The sequence below is a fragment of the Balaenoptera physalus genome (genome assembly GCF_965194825.1).
Source record: "Balaenoptera physalus genome assembly, chromosome: 2".
Taxonomy (NCBI): domain Eukaryota; kingdom Metazoa; phylum Chordata; class Mammalia; order Artiodactyla; family Balaenopteridae; genus Balaenoptera; species Balaenoptera physalus.
This window is the reverse complement of record NC_138883.1, coordinates 144,012,828-144,038,868: the sequence shown is the minus strand read 5'-3', so window position 1 is coordinate 144,038,868 and position 26,041 is coordinate 144,012,828. Positions and strand designations below refer to the sequence as shown.

Here is a 26,041-nt window from a genome sequence, read left to right as displayed (position 1 = left end):
ATTATTGTACTGAGTAATAGCTGAGGATCTGTAAAATTGGGCACTTGAAATGGTCCATAGTCTAAGGACTTTCTCTGTGTTTTTTTTTTTTTTTCGAATGCTAAGATTATTATACAATAAGAGTTACCAAAGATATTTTGTTAATGTTTTGGTGTGTTTCTTCCTAATATAGCTTTCCAGTATATTTTTGTGTTATTCTTTTTAATCTTTTTTTAAAAAACTTATTTGTTATGATCCTTTCCTTGTGTTTTCAAATATCCCTTTTCAAAACTATTTTAATGGCTAGATAGTATTCCAGTGTTTGTTTGTATCACAACTTATTCCATTAACCTCCTATAATTTGGGACATCTATGTTGTTTATAATTTTTCATTAATATAAATAACACCGTGCTAAGCATTCTTGCTCACCTTTTGTGCATTTGATGGTTTCTGCAGGATAAATTCTTGAAGTGGAAGTATTGGGTTAAGGGTAGGACTTTTTTTTTTTTTTTCTGGTCAACAATTGTTTTTTTTTTGTATTTTATTTTATTTATTTTTTATACAGCAGGTTCTTATTAGTTATCCATTCTATACATATTAGTGTATACATGTCAATCCCAATCTCCCAATTCATCCCACCACCACCACCCCCACCACTTTCCCCCCTTAGTGTCCATGTGTTTGTTCTCCACATCTGTGTCTCTATTTCTGCCCTGCAAACTGGTTCATCTGTACCATTGTTCTAGGTTCCATATATATGCGTTAATATACGATATTTGTTTTTCTCTTTCTCACTTACTTCACTCTGTATGACAGTCTCTAGATCCATCCACGTCTCTACAAATGACCCAATTTCGTTCCTTTTTATGGCTGAGTAATATTCCATAGTATATATGTACCACATCTTCTTTATCCATTCGTCTGTCAATGGACATTTAGGTTGCTTCCATGACCTGGCTACTGTAAATAGTGCTGCAGTGAACACTGGGTTGCATGTGTCTTTTTGAATTATGGTTTTCTCTGGGTATATGCCCAGTAGTGGGATTGCTGGGTCATATAGTAATTCTATTTTTAGTTTTTTAAGGAACCTCCATACTGTTCTCCATAGTGGCTGTATCAATTTACATTCCCACCAACAGTGCAAGAGGGTTCCCTTTTCTCCACACCCTCTCCGGCATTTGTTGTTTGTAGCTTTTCTGATGATGCCCATTCTAACTGGTGTGAGGTGATACCTCATTGTAATTTTGATTTGCATTTCTCTAATAATTAGTGATGTTGAGCAGCTTTACATGTGCTTCTTGGCCATCTGTATGTCTTCTTTGGAGAAATGTCTATTTAGGTCTTCTGCCCATTTTTGGATTGGGTTGTTTGTTTTTTTGATATTGAGCTACATGAGCTGCTTGTAAATTTTGGAGATTAATCCTTTGTCAGTTGCTTCATTTGCAAATATTTTCTCCCATTCTGAGGGTTGTCTTCTCATCTTGTTTATGGTTTCCTTTGCTGTGCAAAAACATTTAAGTTTCATTAGGTCCCATTTGTTTATTTTTGTTTTTATTTCCATTTCTCTAGGAGGTGGGTCAAAAAGGATCTTGCTGTGATTTATGTCACGGAGTGTTCGTCCTATGTTTTCCTCTAAGAGTATTATAGTGTCTGGCCTTACAGTTAGGTCTTTAATCCATTTGGAGTTTATTTTTGTGTATGGTGTTAGGGAGTGTTCTAATTTCATTCTTTTACATGTGGCTGTCCAGTTTTCCCAGCAAGGGGTAGGACGTTTTGAGAGCTTTTGACACACACTGCAAACATCCCTACAGAAATGTACAATTGAGACTCCCACCAGCAGTGAATGAGAGCGTTTTTCCCTCCCGTTCCCTCCCCAACAAAGCTTTGTTGATTTGACAGAAGAAAAATGTATTTTATTGGCTTTTTTCATTTTGTATTTCTTTACTAGTGAGATTAAATTTTTTTGTTTATTAATTCTATGTATTTCTTCTTCTGTAAATGTCAATTGCATATCTTTTCCGCTTTGTTTGTGTTCATTTCCAAGAACTTTATTTTTAACATGGCTAGTTTTGAATATATACAAAACTAGGCAGAACTGGGTAAATGAACCCCCATGGACCCATAGGTCAGCTTTAACAATTAGGACTTTATGACCAATGGTTTCCTCTACACCCCCCTCTCCCTCCGTCTTTATTTTAAAGCCAGTCCCAGACATCATTTCATCCATAAATATTTCAGAGCGTCGCTCTAAAAGTTGAGGACTCTAAGAGTTTTTTAGTATAGGAAAGGTATTAGCATTTTTGTTTTTAGTATGCATTGCAAATATTTCCCCCACATTGTTGCTTACATTCTGATATAGTTTATGGCACTTTTTTGCGATGTAGAAATTTAGTCATACGTCATTCCCTTCATGTCTTTCCTTTGCCTTTATTCTTCTTGGAGGCTAAATAAAATCTTTCTAAGATCTTATCCAAGACCAGATGAGGTTTCACCTCCATGTAGTATGGCTTATTACAGAAAACATTTCAGAATATTCATAACATTGCTAAATAGTCGCAGACACCCATATCTGATTCCTGTTTTTTTTTTTTTCAAGTGAGTGTGTTCATCTCTCTGTAGCCCTGGGATTTTTAAGTCATCTCATCTTCTTATACTTTTTCTCTTAACTCATTCACTGTTTCTTATTATAAAACCCTCCTCCCCCCTTTCTTTTTCTTTTTTTTTTTCTTCTGACCATGCCCTGCAGCATGTGGGATCTTAGTTCCCCAACAAGAGATTGAACCCGCGCCCCCTGCATTGGAAGCACAGCGTCTTAACCACTGGACCGCCAGGGAAGTCCCTAAAACCCTTCCCTTCTTTTAATCTGTGGCTTCTGTCCTGTGTTATTTAAGGAGATCAGGTATCCAGGCTTGTTAGGTTTACTTGTAAAGTTTGAGTGAAAAGGTTCTGCATAACAGCCCTGTATGCTGTCTTGTGGGTAAAATGCACAGACTGTCTGGACTCCAAGTGGAGTCTCCAGGGATAGTCTTGTTATTAGTCTGTGGACTTGTCAGTCTTTGCTGCATTCTGGTTGGATGCGTTGGTTCTCCCACACTCATAACCACACAGTTCCTCATTATGCCTGATTTGCTTCCGCTGTGAGGACAAGCGATAAGGTGTGCAGGTGATTCAGTCTGGCCAGGAATCTGGGTGTGAAACCCCATCTTCCACTCAGGCATCCAGCATCAACGGAACGGACGATGAAAAGGCGTCTTGTGCGGGTCCTGCCAACACACACCTCAAGTCTGAGAACGACAAGCTGAAGATCGCGCTGACACAGAGGTGAGCATATTCAAATCCAGGTGCTGTTGCCTCCCAGGTCAGCACTTCCCTGCAGCCTTTCCTACTGGGCAGGGTTTCAGGAAGTTGGGAAAGGAGACTGGGTCCTGCTCAGAGCGTCCGGTCTTGACTCCTGGCCAGAGGAAGACCAGCTGCCTTCATGGTTGTTCTCTGTGCACATCAGCATCTATGTGTGTGTGTGAGAAAGAGAGAGGTGTCCCTGTGCTTTTTTTTTTTTTTTTTTTTCTTTTTTGCCGCCGATGGAACCCGGGTCCCCTGCAATGGAAGCGTGGAGTCCTAACCACTGGACCGCCAGGGAAGTCCCTGTCCCAGTGCTTACGTTTCATTTTTTTGGGGGGGGTGGCCCGTGCCATGCGGCATGTGGGATCTTAGCTCCCCAACCAGGGGTCAAACCCGTGCCCCCTGCATTGGGAGTATGGAGTCTTAGCCACTGGACAACCAGGGAAGTCCCTGTTTTGGTTTTTGAGAAGCCAAATTTATCATTTATTCATATATGATAACACTGAAAAACATTAAAACCTAAGAAACTATCTTGAAATTAAAATCTCACAAAATCAGTAGCTTTTCTATATACAAACAAACATCACCTAGACTATATATTTGAAGAAGAGATTTCCTTTACAATATGAACTAGAACCATAAAATACATGGGAATAAACTTAAGAAATGTACAGGATCTTTGTGAAGAAAACTCAAATGATTTTGAGGGCCATACGTGAATAATTCAACAAATAGAAAAAGTCTATTGGGAAGTGGTAGGAAGCCTCACTATTTTAAAAAGTATCCATTTCCCTTGAATTGATCTACAAATTTAACACAACCCCCATAACGATAGCAACAAGATTTTAACTTTTAATGACTATACTAGCTGTGCTTGTGTTTTCATATCTTGAGAATGTGGCCTGTTTCCCAAAGGCTAGGCTGGGCCTCACGGTGTAAGTCTGGCCCCATGAGCACCTTCAGAACTGCTGTCTTTGGGGGTCATTCTGCTCACCTGGCAGGGGACTCGGCCGGCTTCCCCCAGCCTCTCTGTGGCTGAGAAGCTGCCTTCCTCAGACCTGCCCCGTTTAAGAACTCTATCATATTAATTCCCCCATTTTACAGGTAAGGAAACTGAGTCCCAGGTGGTACAGTGAGTCCTTGCCCAAGGTCACATGGCTGGTAAATCTTCCCAGAGGCACCCACCTCTGCAACCCAGCTGGCCTGACCAGTGCGTGGAGCTTAATTCCTGTGATCTGACCTAGGAATTCCAGAAAGAACATAGGACCCTTAGATCCAGCCACCTTCTTTGGACCCTGGGTTTTGTCAGGTACTTCACAGAACAAAACTGTGACCAGCCTCTTTTACTCATCAAGTGATCATGAGGACTATTTTTGGTTGAGTCACAGTGGGCTGCCTGGATGAAAACATTCCACCCCTAAAAATAAATGTTTTTAAATCCCAGTTGAATGGACGAGTGAATTACAGGAATGGGTGTGAAGCCATTTCCCGAAATCAGCTCAATCATTAACTCTGAAATTAATCACATAGTAATATTTTGCTATGTTTTCAGTCTGTGGTGTTTGAAACTAAAAGTGTATATTTTCCAATCACAGTTCTAGGACCTTGAGGTGGATGAAAGATAATGCAGATTATTAAAATACAGTTATATTTACTTTTTTAAAAGTTAAAAAAAAAAAAAAAAAAGAAGCCTTTAGAGACAGAACTCTCCTCAGCCAGGCAGTATTGATTAGAAGCCAAAAACTTTCTTTTTTTTTTTTCAGAGTGGCTAAGTCTGAGGTGTTTTTTTTTTTTTTAATTAATTTTTTTTGGAGTTTAGTTGCTTTACAATGTTGTGTTAGTTTCTGCTGTACAGCACAGTGAATCAACTATACATATATCTCCTCTTTTTTAGATTTCCTTCCCATTTAGGTCACCATACAGCATTGAGTAGAGTTCCCTGTGCTATACAGCAGGTTCTCATTAGCTATCTATTTTATACATAGTAGTGTATATGTGTCAGTCCCAATCTTCCAATTCATCCCACCCTGCCACCCTTACCCCCTTGATAACCATACATTTGTTCTCTACGTCTGTGTCTCTATTTCTGCTTTGCAAGTAAGTTCATCTCTACCATTTTTCTAGATTCCACATATAAGCGATATTATGTGATATTTGTTTTTCTCATTCTGACTTATTTCACTCTGTATGACAGTCTCAAGGTCCATCCTCATCTCTACAAATGATCCAATTTTGTTCCTTTTAATGGCTGATATTCCATTGTCTGTATGTACCACATCTTCTTTATCCATTCCTCTGTCGATGGACATGTAGGTTGCTTCCATGTCCTGGCTATTGTAAATAGTGCTGCAGTGAACACTGGTCTCCAAAACAAGGAAACAAAAGAAGCGTTGAATGGGAGCGGCAACTGAGGGGAACCTGATTCCAGTTTGTTTTTTCAAACTTCACTGATCACAGAGGATTATCATGTGGTTTGGTGATAACGTGGAGGCGTCCCTCGGACCTGAGGTGACCTAGGGTCGGCCAGGGCTCCCTCACACATGCTGCGGTTGGAACCCCAGTTCTGCCCTCAGGGGACTCCCAGCCCCTGTCTCCTCTGTCCTCAAGCCCTCAGCTCTCAAATCTGGACCCAGGCTGTTTGTTTAAACCTGGGGTTGTTGGGCTCCAGAGAGGGGGTGTCAGGAGCTTGTTGAAAGGGTCCGCAGCTTTCATGAGAGTGTCAGAGGGCCCGGGGTCCGCCCCAGCACTTCAGAACCTACATCCCTGAGGCTCATTTCAGGAAGGAACGGACATGGGGCAGGAGAGAACAGTCCTGCGGCCAGGGGTCAGTAGGGAGCAGACGGGGGAGGGGTCTCTACCACAGTCTGTGGCTTCATTCTTAGTTTCCTTTTTTTTTTTAATTGAAGTAGAGTTGATTCACAATGTTGTGTTAATTTCTGCTGAACAGCAAAGTGACTCAGTTATACACATATACATATAATTCTTTTTTATATTCTTTTCCATTATGGTTTATCCCAGGACGTTGAATATAGTTCCGTGTGCTGTACAGTAGGACCTTGTTGTTTATCCATTATGTATATAATAGGTTGCATCTACTAACCCCAAACTCCTAATCCATCTCTCCCTCAGCCCCTTCCCCCTTGGCAGCCACACGTCTGTTCTCTTATGTTTGTGAGCCTGTTTCTGCTTCATAGATAAGTTCATTTGTGTCATATTTTAGACTCCACATAAGACTGATATCATATGGCATTTGTCTCTGTCTGACTTACTTAGTATGATAATCTCTAGTTGCATCCATGTTGCTGCAAATGGCATGATTTCATTCTTTTTTATGGCTGAGTTCATTCTAAGTTTCATCTCTTCCTTCTCTGAGATTCTGTTCTCTTCTAAAGTGATGCCTTGAGAAAATCACCCAACAAGGCAGCATATTCCCACTAAAGGGAGGTGCCAGGCCTGCTCAGCACGTGGTTCTCGCCTCCAGGCCACCGGCGGGAGAGGGTGTGGCCCCGAGGCATGGGCTGAGGGGGTGGCTGGGTCCCCCCTCCCCAGGGCAGCCGGGTGGACGGCACCCACCCTCCTGGTCACCGCCTGGCCCCCGCCCGGCAGCGCCGCCAACGTGAAGAAATGGGAGATCGAACTGCAGACCCTGAGGGAGAGCAACGCCCGGCTGACCACGGCACTGCAGGACTCGGCGGCCAGCGTGGAGCAGTGGAAGAGGCAGTTCTCCCTCTGCCGCGACGAGAATGACCGGCTCCGGAACAAGGTGGGGAGGGCCAGGGCGGCCGTGACCTTCCTCTCCCCACTGCCTCCCTCTTGGCCCTCAGTCCCGTGTCCCAGGGGCAGAAGGAAGACCCGCTGCTTCTCCCTTTGTCCTCCCCTCCGCCTCCCTGCCTGCCTTAGTGGGAACGCTACTACGTACAGAACTGACTGATTACCTTTCCTGAACCAAGTTTTAAAATTGCAATCGCTAAGGAGAAGAGAAATCAATGGGAGATTGCAGCCTTGTCTCTCGCAAAGATCACCCTCTGATGCGAGCTGTAGGTTGGCCTTTTGTGGGTGGCCTCCCTCTGGCATTTTCTGTGGTTCAGTGATCTTCGGTAGAGAAAAGGGATCCAGAGGGTGAGTGAAGAAAACAGATTCAGGAGATGGTGAGGCGTGATTGCTCAGAAACCCTGCTTCTCTGCAAACCGCTCTTTCTAAAAATGTGAGATAGCAAGGAAAGGAATACGCCCTTGACGTGTGAGGTGGGTGGATGCGGACGGCCCTCGTGTGCCCTCTACACTCCTACCCTGACATCGGAGCTTTTCGATTTTTTTCAGAATTCACCCACGTCCTTCCCTGTAATTAGTCGCTCATGCTCTGGAGTTGGGCTGAGTTGATGCGGTTGCTTTAGGGTCCCCAGGTGAGGTCCTGGGGTTGCTGTGCTGTTTTGCTGGTCAGCACTTTTATCCCACAGTCGGTGAACACAGTCTGCTCCGTAAATGCAGGATTTCAGGGTACGGGTCGCACTGAGTTGGTACTCGCTCCCCTTGCCCCCGTTTGTAACCCGCTCACCCGTTCTGAGTGGAGCCCCTGGAAACCACTCCCCTATTTCACGTCTTACTTCGGAGCAGGTGGCATGTGAAACTGCCTCGTGTCGTTTTTTCATAAAGTGCTGACGGTGAGGGGCGCAGGCCAAGTGCTGACTCTGCACCTTCCCTTCTGAGGCTGGGCTGATCTGCCTGCCAGAGGGATTGATCGCTCTTTCTTTCTTTTTCCAAGCGAAGAGCTGAGTTTCTCGCTTCGCGTCTGAGTGTAAGAACCAAGGAGCCGTGCGGGGGGGGGCGGGGCGTGGAGGAAGTGCGTGCAGTGGAACCTGCTCCCTGCGCGGACCTGCGCGGAGCGTCAGCTTCCCTGGGTGGGAAGCGCTAGGAACTTGATTCCCAGGGCGGGATGTGGACGTTGGTGGGATCTCCGGCGGCTCCAGTGGCTGGAGGTTCAGATCCTGACGGCTGGTGCAGGTCACCTCTGAGAATTGTCCTCATGTTGACCACCTAGTGCCCTGCACCCTGAGGACTGCCTCTGCCTGCTTGTGGGGACCCCATCAACATGGTGCTCTTGTGTTAACTTGCTGGTTACACCCCTGCCGTCCACTCTTCACCCATGCTTTGGCCCCTGGGAAATGCCCAGTGTCAGGAGTGTCAGGCTTGGGAAGGAGAGAAAGATGCACTCTGGGGATGTACCTCAGCCTGCACTTGTCATCTCTCCAGGAAGAGGCCCACGGGCCAGGCCCCTTCTGCGTGCATCAGTGGGGAAAGGTCATCTTGATTTAAAACGTTTGAAATGTCATCGAGTCCCAGTTGGTAGCCACTGTCCCACCGAGTTGCTCGGTTCTCTACTCTGCTCGCTTAACCCCTTGAAATGCAACAGAATCATTCAGGGCATGATTAAAGTGATGTGACAGTCATTCTGCGAAGAAGCAGATAGATTCATGGGACGTCTGGCCCCGACCTGTGACAGATCCTTAAAGCAAACCTAAAGCTTACCGTCCTGTGACTGTGAGAGAAAACCAGAGGCCCAGAGCATACTGAAGCCAGGTTTTGTGACTTCTGTGGCTTTGTTGGTATTAAATGAGGGCATCCTGTGCCAGCAGGAGCAAACAGCCCAGGGGGAGCCCCATGGAGTTTGTTTGTAGCCACAAGGAAAAATTTATAAGTGGGTTAATTTATGGTTTATTTTAAAAGAGCTGTGGTGATCTTTTGTTTAATGACTAAAGTAAACTGGCATCCCTGCTTTAACATGTGATATTAATTAAAGATTGACGAGCTGGAAGAGCAGTGCAGCGAGATAAACAGAGAGAAGGAGAAGAATACCCAGTTGAAGAGAAGAATTGAGGAGCTGGAGTTGGAACTCCAAGAAAAGGAGACGGTGGGTAGTGGGGCTCTGAGCGGTGCTGCTCGGCATCCCCTGGGCCTTGGCGGGTGATCTCTACCCAAGGACACGGCAGGCAGCTGTGGGGCATGTGACCGGCCCTGGCAGCTGCCCGGACCTCAACACAGAGACAGAGCCAAAAGCTACACCAAGGCACAGATAGTCCAGAGCAAAGGCCTGACCCTTACCCTCTGCAGCCTCCTTGTTGTACTTATTCTATAGTCAGTCACTCAGATCTAAGAGGGAGCTGAACATTTACAAAAGCACTCGGAAACTTTCATAGGTGGTCTTTTATCAGAAGTTGTGTTCTGCTGTCAAATTAATGCAGCGAGAACCCCCTGTCACACAGTCATTTATTTTCTGGGGGACAGGACAGCTAAGTACAGCTGGTCCCCTACCCACGAACAAGTTCCATTCCAAGAGTGCACTTGTACGTCCAATTTGTTTGTAAGTCCAACAGTGTTAGCCTAGGTATGCAACTAACACAATCGGCTGTGTCCTACTGTACTGTAATAGGTTTATCATACTTTTCACACAAATAATACATAAAAAACAGACACAAAAACCAAAGAAAACATTTCTAACCTTGCAGTACAGTACTTTGAAAAGTACAGTAGTACCAGCTTCATCACTGCTGCTTTTACACTTCCGGGCATCCTGGGCATGAAATAAAGATACTGTAGTACTGTACTCTATACAGTACTATACAGTAAAGTACACAAACGCACAACCACTTGTAGAGGATGCATGCACGTGACAATGTACGCCAGACACGTGAACTAACTTACATGATTGGACATGTAAACGCACATTTGCATCTTTGAAAGTTCGCAACTTGAAGGTTCGTATGTAGGGGACTTACTGTATACAGAGGGTGGAGACCATGGGCAAGTTACCAGTCCTCTCTCAGCCTCGGTTTCCCCATCTACGAAACAGGAATCATACTTCTCTTTTCATGGTGGTGTACAGCCTTCATGCATTAATTCATGGAACATACTCAGCCTGTAGAATTACCTCATGTGTGTTAAGTATAACATCACCGCCATTATTATTTACGCAGACAACACAGGTTCCAAAAGCTGCTTCCATTATTGTATGCACGAGTTGGGGATTTTCAAGAATACATTTTATCTGACTTGCTTTCACATTCTTTTTCCAATTTCTGTCTCCTGTAGGAGTTGATAGACCTCCGAAAACAAAGTGAAATCATACCTCAGCTCATGTCAGAGTGTGAATACGTCTCTGAGAAGTTAGAGGTAAGGGCGGGGAGCATGTCCATCTGGGCTCAGATGAGAAGGCATCCATTGTGTTACCCATTTCTCCGAGGCCTCTCCCTTTCACGCCTGCTTGGTAAAGAAGAGCGACTTTGTATTCCTAAAAAGCCAGCGTAACTACATGCCAGATGCCAGCTTTGCTCCCGGGTGCAGACTCAGCAGTGTTTGTCTTCTGTTTTTTCCACTTATACGAAGGTGTCCTGTGCATAACCATAGTGTAGGTGACTGTTTCCTGCCCACAGAAGTCCCTACAGAACCACAGAAGGGTGCGGAGCAGGGGACGGAAAGGAGAGCTGAGAACCTAAGACCCAGGGGCTATTGCACCTCCCCAGCCAGTGACCTTGGACACGACCTTGGACAGGCCCCCCCCCCACCCCCCCCAACCCCCCGCCGCCGCTGGCTTCAGATTTCTGATCCACAGAAGGAGCATTTTCAGGTCCTCCTTCACCTCCGAGGTTCTCCTCACTTCGAGAGCACTTTGTTCAGGTACACAACCTTGGTATTAGTAACTGGTTCTTGTACACCCATTCAAAAATTCTCATTTTATGCCCGTAAGATGAAAGCTCTTATTTGGACTCACAGCAGTCCCGCCACTGGGAGCTTGAACGTCTCCATGGCAACACCACGGGATGGACAGAGCACAGACCCACTGTCCCTGTGTCTGGCACGGCCAGTCCTCCCTCGCTGACGGCCAGAGGCTGGCCTGGGGCTGAGGAGCCCTCGCCTTCTCAGTGGAACCGAGAGAAACAAGTCACTCTTCCATTTGTGCTATTTCTCGCTCTCTCCCAGAATGGAACCCAAAGGGGGCCTCTGCTGACCATCCTGGGCCTGGGGCTGAAAACCCCATGTGCTGGGATTTCAGGCTTCCTCTGCTGGGCACTTTGTAAGAGCATCACTTAGCACCAGGCTCCCTTGGGCAGGACGCTGAGTTCTGTGTTTTCTGTGGGGGCATCGTTTTAAGGCGAGATGCTGGCCGTTGGCACCTCTGCCAGAGAACAGCAGGAAGGAGGGGCACACACCTGATGCCAGGGGGGTGGGGGCAGGACACTTAACACCTCCAGGGAGGCATGCCTGCCCGAGGGGGACGGACAGTCTGGCTGTCGCAGGTCTCAGCGGGGCTCCTCCCGCTCCGTCCCCAGACCCTTCTTTCTCTCTCGCTTTGCTTCAGGCGGCAGAGAGAGACAATCAGAACCTGGAAGACAAAGTGTGCTCCCTGAAGACGGACATCGAGGAGAGCAAGTACCGCCAGCGCCACCTGAAGGTGGAGCTGAAGAGCTTCTTGGAGGTGCTAGACGGGAAGATCGATGACCTGCACGACTTCCGCCGGGGCCTCTCCAAGCTGGGCGCCGACAACTAGGGCTGCGCGTGAGTCCCCAGGGTGTGTGTGACACGGAGTAGCACTAGGACGTCCTCCCGTTCGCGTGGCTTCTGTAAATGCAGGCACGGTTTGTCATGTTTCCAAACCAGGGGTGCCGTCCACTCTCTCCTCTCCAGAATAGAAATCTCCCCTTGCTTCTCTGGCCTTGCGAGGTCATGGACAACTGGACGATTCTGACTCAGGAATCCAGAACTAGGTCTACCTTAAACGTTTACGCAGTCAGGGCAGGGATGTTTATATCTTTCTTAAGGGCTGTTGCAACCATATGAACTGGAAAAAAAAGTATTTTCTAATTCAAGTATGAATACCCTTTCCAACTCCTTTTTTTTGAGTAACGTTCAGAGTATTCGAATGTCCACCAGGCACCAATGCGTGGGGTGTGGTGATAGCAGCTTTCCTCTCAGTATATACAGAGATGCTTTAAAGCAACCACTTAGTAGAGACTTGTCCCAAGAGAGAAAACACGCTTCTGGTGGAGGCGTTTTCTGGCAGGGGAATCGCCTGCATCCACTCCGCCCACTTCCACCTGCCCCCAGTTTGTAGGGTTGCGACAGTGTTCCTTTTCTTGGTTTTAATTTCTGAGCAGGTTACTGTGCTGTGGGGACAGCACGCAGCGAGGGTGCCTAGCACAGTGCCTGGCACAAAGTAGGTGCTTAATAAATATTTGTTCAATTAAACGTATAAACAGAATTTAGTGTTTTCATCACATCCCCCATCAAGCCCCTGTTGGACAGTCCACCGTCCTGGTGCACTGGGTCATTATCAGGCATGTATGTGACTTTGTGGGCATACTCGTGGGTTGGCTCAGGTGGCCCTGGGGCCGGGAGGGTGGCAGTGGAAGCAGCAGAAGCTGGTCTGAGGCCCCCCCCTCCCAGCAGCCCATCCATGGTGCTCTGCCCCTGGGGGCCTCTGACACTGAGACTACCCTTCCTTTCCAGGAGTGAGGCCTGTGGCCTGGGGATTCTAGGACCACTGACTGTCCCTGGTATAGGGGCTGCCCAGGGCTTGGGATCTAAGGTGGGATCCTCTGTTGGGTTTAGACAATTGAAAAAGAAATCACACAGGCCCATGAGGGAAAGAGTGGGCTCCAAGTGGCTGAGCCTTGGCCTTAGAGGAGTTCTGCCCAGGTCTGCCTCCCCCTGTTCCTGCTATGGAAGGGACCAGATCCATGGACCTCTCCTCTCTTACTGAGTTTCTCAGTGGGGCCAGTGGACATTTCATTTGCCCCATGCATGGCAAAATGGTCTGAATCCCTGGCCGTGGGCATTTCTAAATCCCTTTGAAGGAGGGGGAGGCTTTGCTGCCCCTTACCTGCTTTGAGAACCACTAAGAGAACTTCCCCCTCTAGAAGGATTTTCTCACACGTTAGAATTGCTGCCTGCTGAATTGTTTAGATAAACGATAAAATAGCCTGAGGAGGTGGGTAAGGTACACACGGATGTGACCCTGGCCCCAGGGTGACTTTACAAGTCCTGCTGCTCTCTTTCGTGTAGCTGAGACCATCTCCCTGAGCAGGGAGGTCTTATTTGGGGTGGGGAAAGCACCAGGACACGTAGGGGAGACCTGCAGGCTGAGTGGGGCAGCTCTGGTGGAGTTCACTGGGCTGGTGGCAGATGGAAATGGAAAGCGTGGTCAGCCCTCCTGCTGATTTGAGACTGGGCGCTGCTGGCCCTGCCCTTTCCCTGGAGCTCCAGATGGCTCTCAGGACAGTGGTAGCAGCTGTCTACTGACCTGGAGATCAGAGAGCTGGGCTGGCCGTGAGTTGGCCTTGTGGCCCAGCAGTGGGCTAAAGAGGATTCTTCTCAGGCTAGGCCAGTCCCCCTGCCCAGGAGCAGCAGACACTGGGATTCTGAAACCTCAGCTTGGGTCTTCTGAGGCCCACCACCCCTGTCTATGAGGCAGCTTATTCATCCAGAAGGAGCCGTCTTGACTGACTGGAGCATGCTCAGGTGACGTATTCATCGGAGGATAGAGTTGCCAGAGCCACTTGCACATTCCGGGCAGTAACTGGAGAAACCGGTGGCAGCAGTAGAGCCATTACCACGGTGGGCTGCTGTGTCCCTGTGCAGTTGAGACCCATGACCCCCGCTCACCGACCGTGGAAGAGTTTGGTGAGCCCTTGTAGGCAGTAGGTGAGGAGCTGAGAGCCCCACACTATGTGGCCCCAGCCAGCTTTACACCATGCAGCCCAGGAGCTAAGAGCAGTGGGGGCTTCTCTAAAGGAGAAGCAAAGTTGGGCTCAGCAGGGAAAGCACACCTTTACAAAAGCCCTGGACTTTCAGTTCCTTCTGCTTTTCTCTAAAGGTCTTAATGTTTCTTCATTTACTTTCTTTAAAAAAAAAAAAAAGGCCTGGGACAACCTAGACAGTCTGTCGAGAGGCTAGCCCTGTCTAACAGCCTCGGGATATAAGGAGAATGACCCGCTGAATTCATCCCAGTTTCCCTTGAGCCAGGCCCTCATGTGTTAGGACGTCCAGCTCCAGTCTCAGCACTGATGCCCTTTGGTTGTCGTGATCTGAAGCCAAGTGCAGGCAGGGCATAACCCTTCCCTCACAAACACCCCAGCCCCGTCGTGCTGCTGGAGGATTTAGAGCTAGGACTGCGTCTTTGTTTCCAAGTGATGTCTCCTGATTTGACATCTCCAAGACTGGCTGCCTGAACCTCTATTAACTTTTTTTTTTTTTCCTCTGCATCTGTGAAACCTGAGGCCTAAAAATAGCAACGTAAAATTTGGAATCCTTTAACCATAATGATCCTTAAAAGTAATTTTCATTCCAAGCAAAGACCCACTGGATGCGTGATACAGTTGAGAGCGGCAAGGGGAGATAAAGTCTTCCTAGTGCCTCGGGAATAGAAAACCACCTGAGTGACAGGCTGGGACAGTGTGGTCAGGCCTTGAAAGAGAGCCAGCATCCACATGAGACCCAGAACTTGTACACTCCCTCCCTTCCACGCTCCCCTGCATGCCGTCACTTTAGACCTCAGCTGGGTGAGAGAACGGGGTAGAGATCATTCCCCATTTTGCAGAGGAAGCAGAGACAGGTGACTCACCCTGAGTCACCCAGCTAGTGAGCAGCAGCGTGGGCTGCATCTGGGTCTCCTGAACCCTGGTCCAGTGTCTTTGTACAAGTCATTCTCTCTTCTCCATTTAGTGACCTTTGGGTGCCAAGAAAAAAAACTCTCTTGTGTCCTGATTAGAGCATGTTGCAGTTATACTGTTTTAACATATGTCCACAGCAAATGACAACTTATAAATGAGTGAATCAGAATTACATTTACATTCATTACAGCAGTAAGTTCCCCTTTTGAATGATTCTGCTTTTGTAGGGATCTTTCCAAGAGATTGTTGGTTAAAATGATGTTGGTGCTTTGAGAAGCCAGAGCAATGAGACACATTTTGAGTTCTTCAGTGATGGCTTTCTTGGAGGCAAAGCAGTTTGTTCAAAACAAGCAGGAGGCCCCAAAATGGCAGAGCAGTAAACAGAGTGATGGCGGGGCAGGTGGGGTGTGGGGGGATTGCCCATCACTGCCCAGCCCCTTCCCAGACAGGAGCCAGCACTGGGAAGGGAGCAGACCAGCCAGTGGTTAGAGCAGGTTGAGTGGCACCTGACCGGCCCCCGGGAGGACTGTCCACAGCGGGCAGTTGGTCTCCATCCTGCAGTCTCCTCATGGACATCTCTAGACTTGGGCGGCCCACGGGCACAGCCTGGACGGTGGTTGGCTAACGCCTGGCCAGTATGTACTACATTTGACATAAAACATCAAATAAAGGGTGGGATATAGTGCTACTCAGAGGCGTCACGATCGGCCTGTTGTAAAAGGACTCCTTTTCTATAGGCAAGACTGCTTTTCTATAGAAATCGGGGGCAACTTTGGGTGAGAGCCAAAGCCAACCACAGGGTGTGCCAGGGACGTCAGGTGTGGCCAGGTGCGCCCTTAGAAGGCAGGCAGCCGGGATGGGACTTAGCAGAGGCGCTTGACAGAGGCTGCCCTTTAAGACAGAGCCAGCCGCTGCATTCTGCTCATCACTGAAAGTGGCTCTTTGTGCCATGTGTCCATCGAATAGCTGTGGTTCTTTTATTCACTCGAAAGATCACTGGATTTTGAAGCACTGGCGATTTAAACTAGAAGCCTGCACATCAACATCCATATATGTTCTTAAATGACATGCATGGTTGAAAAGAATTCCAATTTCTGCATACATAGTTTCCCCAAAATAAATGTATATTCTTGGGATGGTGGGGGTGACGGCATGGAGAGGGAATCCTGTATAGAAATGTGTGTTGTTTTACGTGTCTTTTTCATACACCTATCTCAAGAATGTGGGTTTTTCCAGTTCCTCTTTAAACACCAGCCAGGAAGAAGGTGATTATGGTAAGAATTTGGCAGCCAGATGATATGGTCTAGTGAACTTTGGAGTGTGTGTGTGTGTGTGTGTGTGTGTGTATTGGGGGAGGAAGCAGCAGGGGAAGCAGGAGAAACGACACGGAAGGGTTTTCAATTAAAAAATATATGTATAGCCAAGAGGAGTCTTTAATAATCCTGGCGGTGATGTTATATGTTCTGGAATCCATCTTTGAGAAGCAGAGCTTGTGGGTCTTTTGTTTTGAGCGGAATTGTACAGTGCCCTACTCTCTTTGACGAATGCAGAGCCTTGTGAAGAGTGGCCCCCACCCCAGGCCACACAGACCCCCGGTGCACCTGCCAGGAGCCCAGAGAAACCACGGTGGAGTCCAGACTGTGGGACATTTTGGCGGATGACTGACAGGTCCGATGATATGCAGCTGTGGGGAATGTGTCACTGTTCTTACTCTATGGACCACTTTTAATATAAAATCCTGACTTTAAATAAATTGTTGTAGCAATGTCTTATGGTGTGACAGACAATTAGGCATTTCTTGCATCAAATGTAAGAATTTAACGATTAGCATGAGGTGGATAAGTGGACTCTCCCAAGAATACTGTTTTTTTTCTTTTCCCTTTTCAAATGCCTTTTTGGTACATAAATAATATATACTTTTTTAAGAAGAAGCGAAAAAAATCACCTGTTATTACACCATCTGATTATAACCACTGTTAACATTTTGGTATATATCTTTTCAGACTTCTTTTCTATGCATCTATAGCTGTTTTACTTTTTTCATGAGGTACAATCATATTATACATTATTATACATATACTGTTTTGTAACTTGCTTTTTTCCCTTTTAACACTATATTGCGAATATATTTCTATGTCAGTAAATATGTAACAGCATCATTTTTAACATCTATGTAGGTTGTACCTTGGGTACTTGTTTCCAGTTTTATACTGTTGTACTCAAGGATATGATGGAAATCCTTTCTTCTAACACCTTCATGAACTTTTCAGAATATTTACTTAGGATAACTTTCTAAAATTGGACTTTCTGGCTCAAAAGTGTAATGGGTGCTACAAGCACTGCTCCGTCTCCTCCCCTCCCTCCTGGGCACACAGGAGATGCCACTTACCAGCCCCTATAGTCACTCAGGGTCCTGGTGCTAATGCTGGCCAATAAAGTGTGAGCAGAAGTGACATGTGCAACGTCCAGGCTGAGACTGTGAGATGCCCCCGTGCAGGTCTCCAGTCTTCCTGTTGCCTTGCCCCACAGGTGGTGATGTCCCAGGGCTGGAGCCTTTGTCAGCTGGAGCCTTTGTCAGTTTGGGTCCCTGAGTGACTGTGTGGAGAGCTCCCCTTCTCCCGTCATGACACCCCCCTCCCCACCTGTGTGGATGTGTACTGTGAATAAAGAATAAACTTTAAGTGTTACACTGTTGGGATATCAGGGTTATTTTGTTACTGCAGCATAACATATCCTGACTAACAAAAAGGTACGCACATGTTGGGGACTTTTAATATATCTTGCCTCAAATTGCCTTCCAGAAAGATGATACCAAATTATGCTCCCACCAGCAATGTGTGAGAATGTCCGATTCCCCTCTTTCACACTGGTTTTCCCATGGGGACTGGGGGGGCTAGTTTTGATATGCATTTTTTTGATGACAGTGTTACCCTCACTAGCCAACATATTTATTAGACTATATTCTTTTGTCATTTACCTATTCATCTTCTCTGGCCAATTTTCTCACAAGGTGTTTATGTGTCTCATTGATTTCTAAGAAGTTTTTTTTTTCCCTAAAAATATTATTTTTTAAAAGTTGCATGTATTTGGGGCTTCCCTGGTGGCGCAGTGGTTAAGAATCCTCCTGCCAATGCAGGGGACACAGGTTCGAGCCCTGGTCTGGGAAGATCCCACATGCTGCGGAGCAGCTAAGCTCATGTGCCACAACTACTGAGCCTGTGTGCTGCAACTACTGAAGCCCACACACCTAGAGCCCGTGCTCCACAACAAGAGAAGCCACCACAATGAGTAGCCTGCACACCACAAGGAAGAGTAACCCCTGCTCGCCCCAACTAGAGAAAGCCCACACACAACAACGAAGACCCAACACAGCCAGAAATAAATAAAATAAATAAATTTATTTTTAAAAAGTTCCATATATGGCTTAGATTTAAAAAAATTTTTTTTTAGTCAAATCTATCTTTTCCTTTATGGTTGCTGCCTTTGCTGTCATGCTTTTGAAGGTCTTTGCAATTCTGATTCCAAGGTTGTATGAATTTTCACCAGTATTTTATTCTTGTACTTTTATTGTTTTGTTTAAGCAATTAAATCTATGATCCATGTGGAATTTATTTTCTAAATTACCCCAACATCACTTACTGGGAAATCTATCCTTTCTCTACTGATACAAAATCCCATTTTCACTATATACCCAATCCTTATATTTCTTTTTTTTTTTAGAAAACATTTTCTTTTTTTTTTAAATTATTTATTTTATTTATTTTTGGCTGTGTTGTGCACGCAGGCTTTCTCTAGTTGCGGTGAGCAGGGGCTACTCTTTTTTTTTTAAAAATATTTATTTATTTATTTTTGGCTGTGTTGGGTCTTCGTTTCTGTGCGAGGGCTTTCTCTAGTTGCGGCAAGTGGGGGCTACTCTTCATCGCGGTGCACGGGCCTCTCACTATCGCGGCCTCTCTTGTTACGGAGGACAGGCTCCAGACGCGCAGGCTCAGTAATTGTGGCTCACGGGCCTAGTTGCTCCGTGACATGTGGGATCTTCCCAGACCAGGGCTCGAACCCGTGTCCCCTGCATTGGCAGGCAGATTCTCAACCACTGCGCCACCAGGGAAGCCCCAGGGGCTATTCTTCCTTGTGGTGCACGGGCTTCTCATTGCAGTGGCTTCTCTTGTCGCGGACCACGGGCTCTAGGCGCACGGGCTTCAGTAGTTGTGGCTTGCAGGCTCTAGAGCACAAGCTCAGTAGTTGTGGCGCACGGACTTAGTTGCTCTGTGGCATGTGGGATCTTCCCAGGCCAGGGCTCGAACCCGTGTCCCCTGCATTGGCAGGAGGATTCTTAACCACTGCGCTACCAGGGAAGCCCTTAATCCTTATATTTCTTTAAGCGTATTTCTGAACTTTCTATTGTGTACATTCTGGCACTGGTACCACATAGTTTGATCATCTCAGATTTAGACTAAATGTCCCCATTAATTAAACGTCTTCAAAAATGTCCTAGTACTTTTTGTATATTGACAGTTCCAAAAGAAATTCCAGATCATTTTGTAGCATTTAGAAGAATTGGAAATTGGATTGTGTAAAATTTATAGGTAACTATAGAGAGAATTAACATCTTCATAATATTTAACCTTTCATTTAAGTAAATTTATAAAGTATTATGTCCCTCAGTATATTTTTTCTAGTACAGGTAATTTTTTGTAGTTGTGGTTACTATGGTAAATGAGCCCTTTTGTCCATTATATTTTCCAACTGCTTATTTTAAGTATAAAGGTACATGACTACTTTTTTTTAATGAAAATTAAATCCATTGATTTTTTAATTTAAAATGTTAAACAAAAGCTGTGTAAATGGAAGCATTATGAAAAAACATAATATGGAAACTGAAAGTCCCCCATAATTAAAATCCCTCTGCCCCCAAGATAAACAGTCAACAGTTGACTCATAGTCCTCAAATCTTCTTTTCCTAAAGTATGTTTTATCATTTTGACCATATGATAGGACCCTTCTGCTGCTTGTATTTTTCACTTGGCAGTAGATCTTGGACATCTTCCTGTCAGTACCATATCAATCTACCTCATTCTTCTTAACTCTGCATAGAGAGTTCTGTGGTTGTTTACTAGTTTGTTTAACTTGGCAATTGGTTATTTGTTTATTTTGTAGTTAGCCAATTACTGAATTTCCTTTCGTTTTAATAGTTTTGTTGTTATTGTTAATTCTTTTGCCTTTTTCATGTAGTTAATAGTTCTGAGTAGTGATGATAACTTTACCTCCATATTTTTAATAATCTTATTTCACTTCCTTATCACACTGACCAGCACTTTTAGAACAATGGTAAATAACACCTATATAAATTGTGCAGATATTGTACATTCTTCTTTATATATAATTTTTACTTGGCGAGAATACCTCTAGTGTTTCTCCAAAAGTACAAATTTGACTATTAGTATGAGATATTCTTAATATTTGAATTTATATATTAAAGTTATGCCCTCCTCTTTCTAGTTTGCTGAAAGTTTTATCAGTAATGGTTGTTGGAATTTTATTAAATGCCTTTTTTTTTCACATCTCTCAAGATGATCAAATGGTTTTTCTTTATCATAACTTAATATGAATCATTTTAATCCATTTGCTAATGTCAGACCCTCTCTGCATTTCTAGAAAAATCTGATTTAGTCATGGTATATTATTCTTTCAATATATGTCTCCACTCAGTGTTAACAGTGGTTATTTATGATGGGTTGGTTTATGGTAGACTTTTATTTTTTGTTCTTATCTGTATTTTCTGATTTTTCTACATGGCTCTCATATTACTTGTATAATAATAGTAAGAGCTTTAAAATAAGAAAATTACTCTGGATTTGGTTTGCTCTTATTATTTTGGAATTTTTCAAAATTTTAGGTGGATAGTTGTGTAATTTTTTTTTCTGCTGTCTTTGTGAGGTATTTGTGAGGTATTGGTGTTGGGTTTGTGTTAACTTCTTTAAAAAAAAAAAAGACCTTGGGAAGCTCTATCTCTTTTTTTCTATGTTCTTGAACAGTTTAATATTTAGAATTTTTTGCTCCTTGAAGTTTTTATAACATGTATAAATCTGTCCAAGTCTAGTGCCTTTTTAGGAAATAATTCTTTGACAATTTTTTCAATGTTTTTCCATGCTCATTAGTCTCTTTAAACTTACTTCCTATTCTGTAAGTTTTTGGCAACTTAAACTTCCTAAGTAATGATTCTGTTAAGATTTTCAAATTTGCTAGCCTGGAGCTGTCGTATTTTCTTTTCTCATTCATAACGTTCTGTGTCTGTGCTTTCCCTTTTTATTCTGGGACTTTAAATCTTAATTTACTGTTTTACCATTTTATGATTTTTTTTGGTTTGTTTTTGTTCTTATTAATTTTTTTCCTTTATTTTATTATTTTTTCACCTTCTCAAGTTGAATGCCATTTTAACTTTTTCCTGTTTAATAGATATAGTTACTAGCGCTCATAGGCTACATGACTTTTCTTCTGAATATTTCTTTATCCATTTCTGTTAAATTTTAAGCTATGGTGTTCTAAGTTATAAATAACTTGTAATTTCAGATTTGACTTTATTTTTTACTTAAGAGTTATTTGAAATTAACTTTTAAATTTCTAGATAGTTTGATTCTTTTTGTTGTTGTTTTTAACATTTGTTACAAATGTTGTCAAAGAGCGTATGGCCTGTACAATTTCTGCATTTTGGAGTTTATTGATGTTTTCTTGGGACCTAATAAATTGTTAATTTTAATCAATATTCCCAGGAAACTGGAAAAGAGGATATATTCTCGGAAGGGAACAAAATTAAATCTATATGTATTAATTTGACCTTATTAATTATAATCTTATGGACCTTTAATTTTTGCTTACCTGATTCGTTAAAGACTAAGGAAAGTGTGTTAGTCTCAGACTACTATTGTATTTCTGTCTATTTCTCTTGTGTTTCTAACAGTTCTTGCTTTATGTGTTTCAGTATGACGTTATTTGGCAAATTATCTTTTTATACTTAAGGGAAAAAATATTTTCCTCTAAAGACTTGTCTACCTTTGTGGATTTTACCTGATTTTGTTGTAACAGAGTTGTTTATGTAGAAATACATAGTTCAGTAAAATGTTTGTGTCTGTTTTTAAGTCAACAAAAATCTTTCAGAAGCCCTTTGTGTCTTAAGATATTTTGGAAACTCTGGATCTCCCCAAGGGTTGGTTGATGTTCTCTAGGGTGACTTCCTGAGCCAAAGCAAGGAAGGCAGTGTGGGTTAAGGCACGTAAGCCTTTGGAACAGAATTAAGGTTTGGGGGGGTTTGCCAACATTTCCAGTTCCTGCTTCAGGGCAGCCCCATGCTTGGTATGGTTAGGGGTCACCTGCCCACCAGCTGGTCACCTTCTGCCTCGATGGGGTCAATATTGAAGCTTTTCTTAACCCAAGAGGCACTTTTCTTCTGCAGGGCTGGGCTTCTGAGCAGAAGGCAGCAGAGGGTATATGCTTATGTTCCTGGCTGTTGGGGGAAAAGCTAATCTCGGAGACTCATTCTACCGGAAAAGATTTTTCCAGAGCTATTCAAGCAGATTATTCACATGGCAAAGTCTGTGCCTGGCAGCGAACCAACTTTTCCCAAACACGTGGAGGAGGTGTGAATCTCAACCCACAGCTCAGGAGTGAAAGATATACCACCTTCTCTATTTTCCCTTCATTCAAGTAAGTTTCTGTTTTGGGCCCTCGTTCTACCAGGCTCATGCAATTGGATCTCAGTCAATCCCAGGACCCCCTTTTCTCCAGACTGAGTTTTCAAAGGCTGAGGGCTTGCATATTCCCAGGGTGGTGGGGGTCAGGGGGTCTATGTCTGTTGAGATGTCCCCTGTTCCTGCCCTCTCACTCCACTACCTCTGTGTCACAAGAATTCCTCACAGGTTCCTGTGCTGCAGAAATCTCCATGAGGCTGTCCTAGGCCCTCTCTCTACGCAGCCATCCCATGTTTGACAGCAAAGGTTTCAGGTGGAGGGTGATTTAACTTAGAGGGACTGCTAGATAAACCAGCGCGTGTTTGCACAAGAGAGCACACTACCGAGCGGAAGTGATTCTGTGGCCACCCATGCCCACTTGCTTTGCATGCCCTTGCAGCTCACTTGCGGGGCGCCCCTGGCCCAGAGCCCCACATGAACCACCTCCCAGAGGGGCCTCCTTACACCAGTCGGGTCCTAGGCTTCATTTCTCCGGGGCGCTTGGGAAAGTTGACCTTGCTCTTTTGCAATAATCGTCCCATGAATGAATTTTTCCTTCCCAATTCTTGTGTTGCTCCTGACTACTCCTTTTCCTTCCCCTCCTCCTCCTGCCCTGTAGTGTTGGGGTCTCCAAGGATCCGGCCTGGGCCACCTTCCTGTGACACTCTCCCCTGGCAGTTCCAAGGCTTCCCCACTCCACCTTGTCCCAGCCTCCTGGAGTCAGCTCCCCTTTGTCCGGTGCTGCCCCCTACCCACCTCCTGATCCCTGACCGTGGCACCTCCCCCCTCCAGGTGTTGGCACCATCTATGTCCTTGCCCTTGCTTCCTGCACAATGAGTCACCATATTATGCTTCTTCCTCTGGTTATCCCAATCTCTTCACTCCATCACTGCTTCTCTCACCAGACAGTCCCTATCCTGTGCCTGATCCCCTCACTCCAGGATCTCCTCCATCGTCTGGCTCCTTTTAGGTAAAGCTGCCAGAGGCCTCTTCCTAAAGCTTGAGTCATCAGGTTCTAGCCCCCTCTCTCCATCCTCCCCCCATGAGGTCACACTAGCCGCCTTCCCTGGTCCTGCCCAGGCCTTGCTGGTGCATCCTCTCTGTGCTCTAGTTCTTGCTCTTCCCACTGCCCTGAATCCTTTCCCGCTTCCAACCCCATTTCTCTTCTTAGACCCAGCTCAAAGGCCTAGGCCCTCCAGATTAAAATCAGCCACTCCAGGGGACTTCTCTCATGCTTCTTAGAGAGCTCTTTTCACACTTACAGCTTTTTTCTTTTTTTTTTAAACATCTTTATTGGGGTATAATTGCTTTACAATGGTATGTTAGTTTCTGCTTTATAACAAAGTGAATCATCTATACATATACATATATCCCCATATCTCCTCCCTCTTGCATCTCCCTCCCACCCTCCCTACACAGGTACAGCTCTTAAATCATTAATTCATGTATTCATTTAACAGATATTTCTTGAGCACCTTTATGCCCCAGGCCCTGGGAACACAAAGGTGAAAAGACACAGATATTTTCCGCAAATTTATTACATTCCAGTGGAGTCGTGAGGTGATACATTGCAGGTGCAAATGGAACTCAGCTGATGGAGGATTTGTGAGACTCCCCCTCAAGCAGGGCTCTCACAGGTGTTCAAGAACAGGAGTCAGAGTACATCCTGCTTCTCCAGAGCTGGGGTGACCCTGGGCCACTCTCAAGACTTTGTGAGACATCCAGCTCCAAGGCTCTTCATCTTGGAAGGAACCTGCAATGTCTCTAAGTATGCCTGCCTCACTCTTCCCTTTCACAGCCCCCTCATTTCCTGTCTGACTTGTATATATTCGTGTTTTTCTAAGGATGGTCTGCAGACCAGCTGCTTCAGAGCTATCTTGGGTTTCCCAGAAAAACCTCCTGGATTAGCATTTTTGCAGGCCAGGCCTGGCAATATGCATTCTAGAAGCTCCTTGTGCTAGACAACAAGATGATGGCTCCCCAAAGATGTCCACATCCTAATCCCCAGAACCTATGAATGTGTTACCTTACATGCCAGAAGGGACCTTACAGATGGACCTTCAGATGGGGAGATTATCCTGGATTATCTGGGGGGGGGCCCAATCTAATCACATGAGTTCTTAAAAGCAGAGAACCTTTCCTGGCTGGGGTCAGAAAGAGATGGTGGTGGAAGAAGAGTCAAAAGAGATACGGTGTTGCTGGCTTTGAAGATCAATGAAGGGGCCACAAGTCAAGGAATGCAGGCAGCCTCTAGAAACTGGAAGAGCTTCTAGCTTCTCCCCTAGAGCTTCAAAAAGGAACACAGCCTTGCTGACACCTTGATACTAGTCCAGTGAGACCCATGTAGGACTTCGGACCTATGGAACGGTAAGATAATAAATTTGTGTTGTTTTAAGCCCCTATAATTGTGGTAGTTAGTTCTGGCAGCAATAGAAACCCGATACGCTCCTCCCATGAGTTCGCATATCTAAGAGTTGAGAAACTCTGCTGTACAGTGAGTCCCCGACACGCAAACGAGTTGCGCTCCGAGAGTGCGTTCATAAATCCAATTTGTTCGTTAAGTCCAGCAAAGTTAGCCTAGGTACCCAACTAACACAATCGGCTATATTGTACCATACTGTAATGGGTTTATAATACTTTTCACACAAATAATACATAAAAAACAAACACACACACAAAAAAATAGTACTGTACGGTAAAGTACACAAAAGCACAACCACTTGTAGCAGATGCATGCACATGAAAATGTACACCAGACGCGTGAACTAACTTACATGATTGGACCTGCGAACGCATGTTCCCATCTTTGAAAGTTTGCAACTTGAAGGTTCGTATGTAGGGGACTTACTGTATAAATTCACTCAGCTACATGGTTTCACATGATGGGTGGTCATTAATCAAAAACCTCTTGATTCTGGCTCCTGCTACTACCTGCTTGATTCCCCAATTCAAATGCGGGAGAGGGAACGAATGAACAAATGGATAAGTCAGTCTGATCAGCCCAGCTCGTGGACTTTCACTCCGGGACAATCCATAGGAGGTTTCCAGTTATGGATTGGCTGTCCTAGCATAAGCTTTAGCCAGAGGGCCCAACTCAGGCTCTTAAAACATGGCCAAAGTGGGCTGCCCTTGTAGCCAGGGCTGTGGGTTGGGGGAGGCGTTGTGACTGGTGTCCAGGACAAGGGGCAGTGGTCCTAGGGCGGGGGAGGGCCTGGGAAGACTTTGGAGAAGAGGACGCGATGGAGTTGAGACTGAGAGGTGGGTGTGGATTTGCCGGACGGGTGGCAGAGGGCTGGGATGCCCCGGGCGCTGAGGCTTAGGCGAGCAGGGCCATCT

At 45.2% G+C, this 26,041-nt stretch overlaps 1 protein-coding gene across 11 annotated transcripts in view; it reads left to right on the top strand.

Moving 5' to 3' along the window:
• Positions 1-17,668, top strand: part of HOMER2 (homer scaffold protein 2) — a 96,756-nt gene extending 79,088 nt beyond the window's left edge. For 6 of the 11 annotated variants that reach the window (XM_082448751.1, XM_082448743.1, XM_082448744.1 and 3 more), the window contains 5 exons: positions 3,195-3,301; positions 6,869-7,082; positions 9,116-9,226; positions 10,405-10,485; positions 11,672-12,669. In XM_082448751.1, coding sequence (XP_082304877.1) covers positions 3,195-3,301; positions 6,869-7,082; positions 9,116-9,226; positions 10,405-10,485; positions 11,672-11,860 — 702 coding nt within the window. In that variant the 3' untranslated portion in view covers positions 11,861-12,669. The other 5 variants (XM_082448745.1, XM_082448742.1, XM_082448748.1 and 2 more) reach the window with 5 other exon arrangements.
• The last annotated feature ends 8,373 nt before the right edge of the window (positions 17,669-26,041 follow it).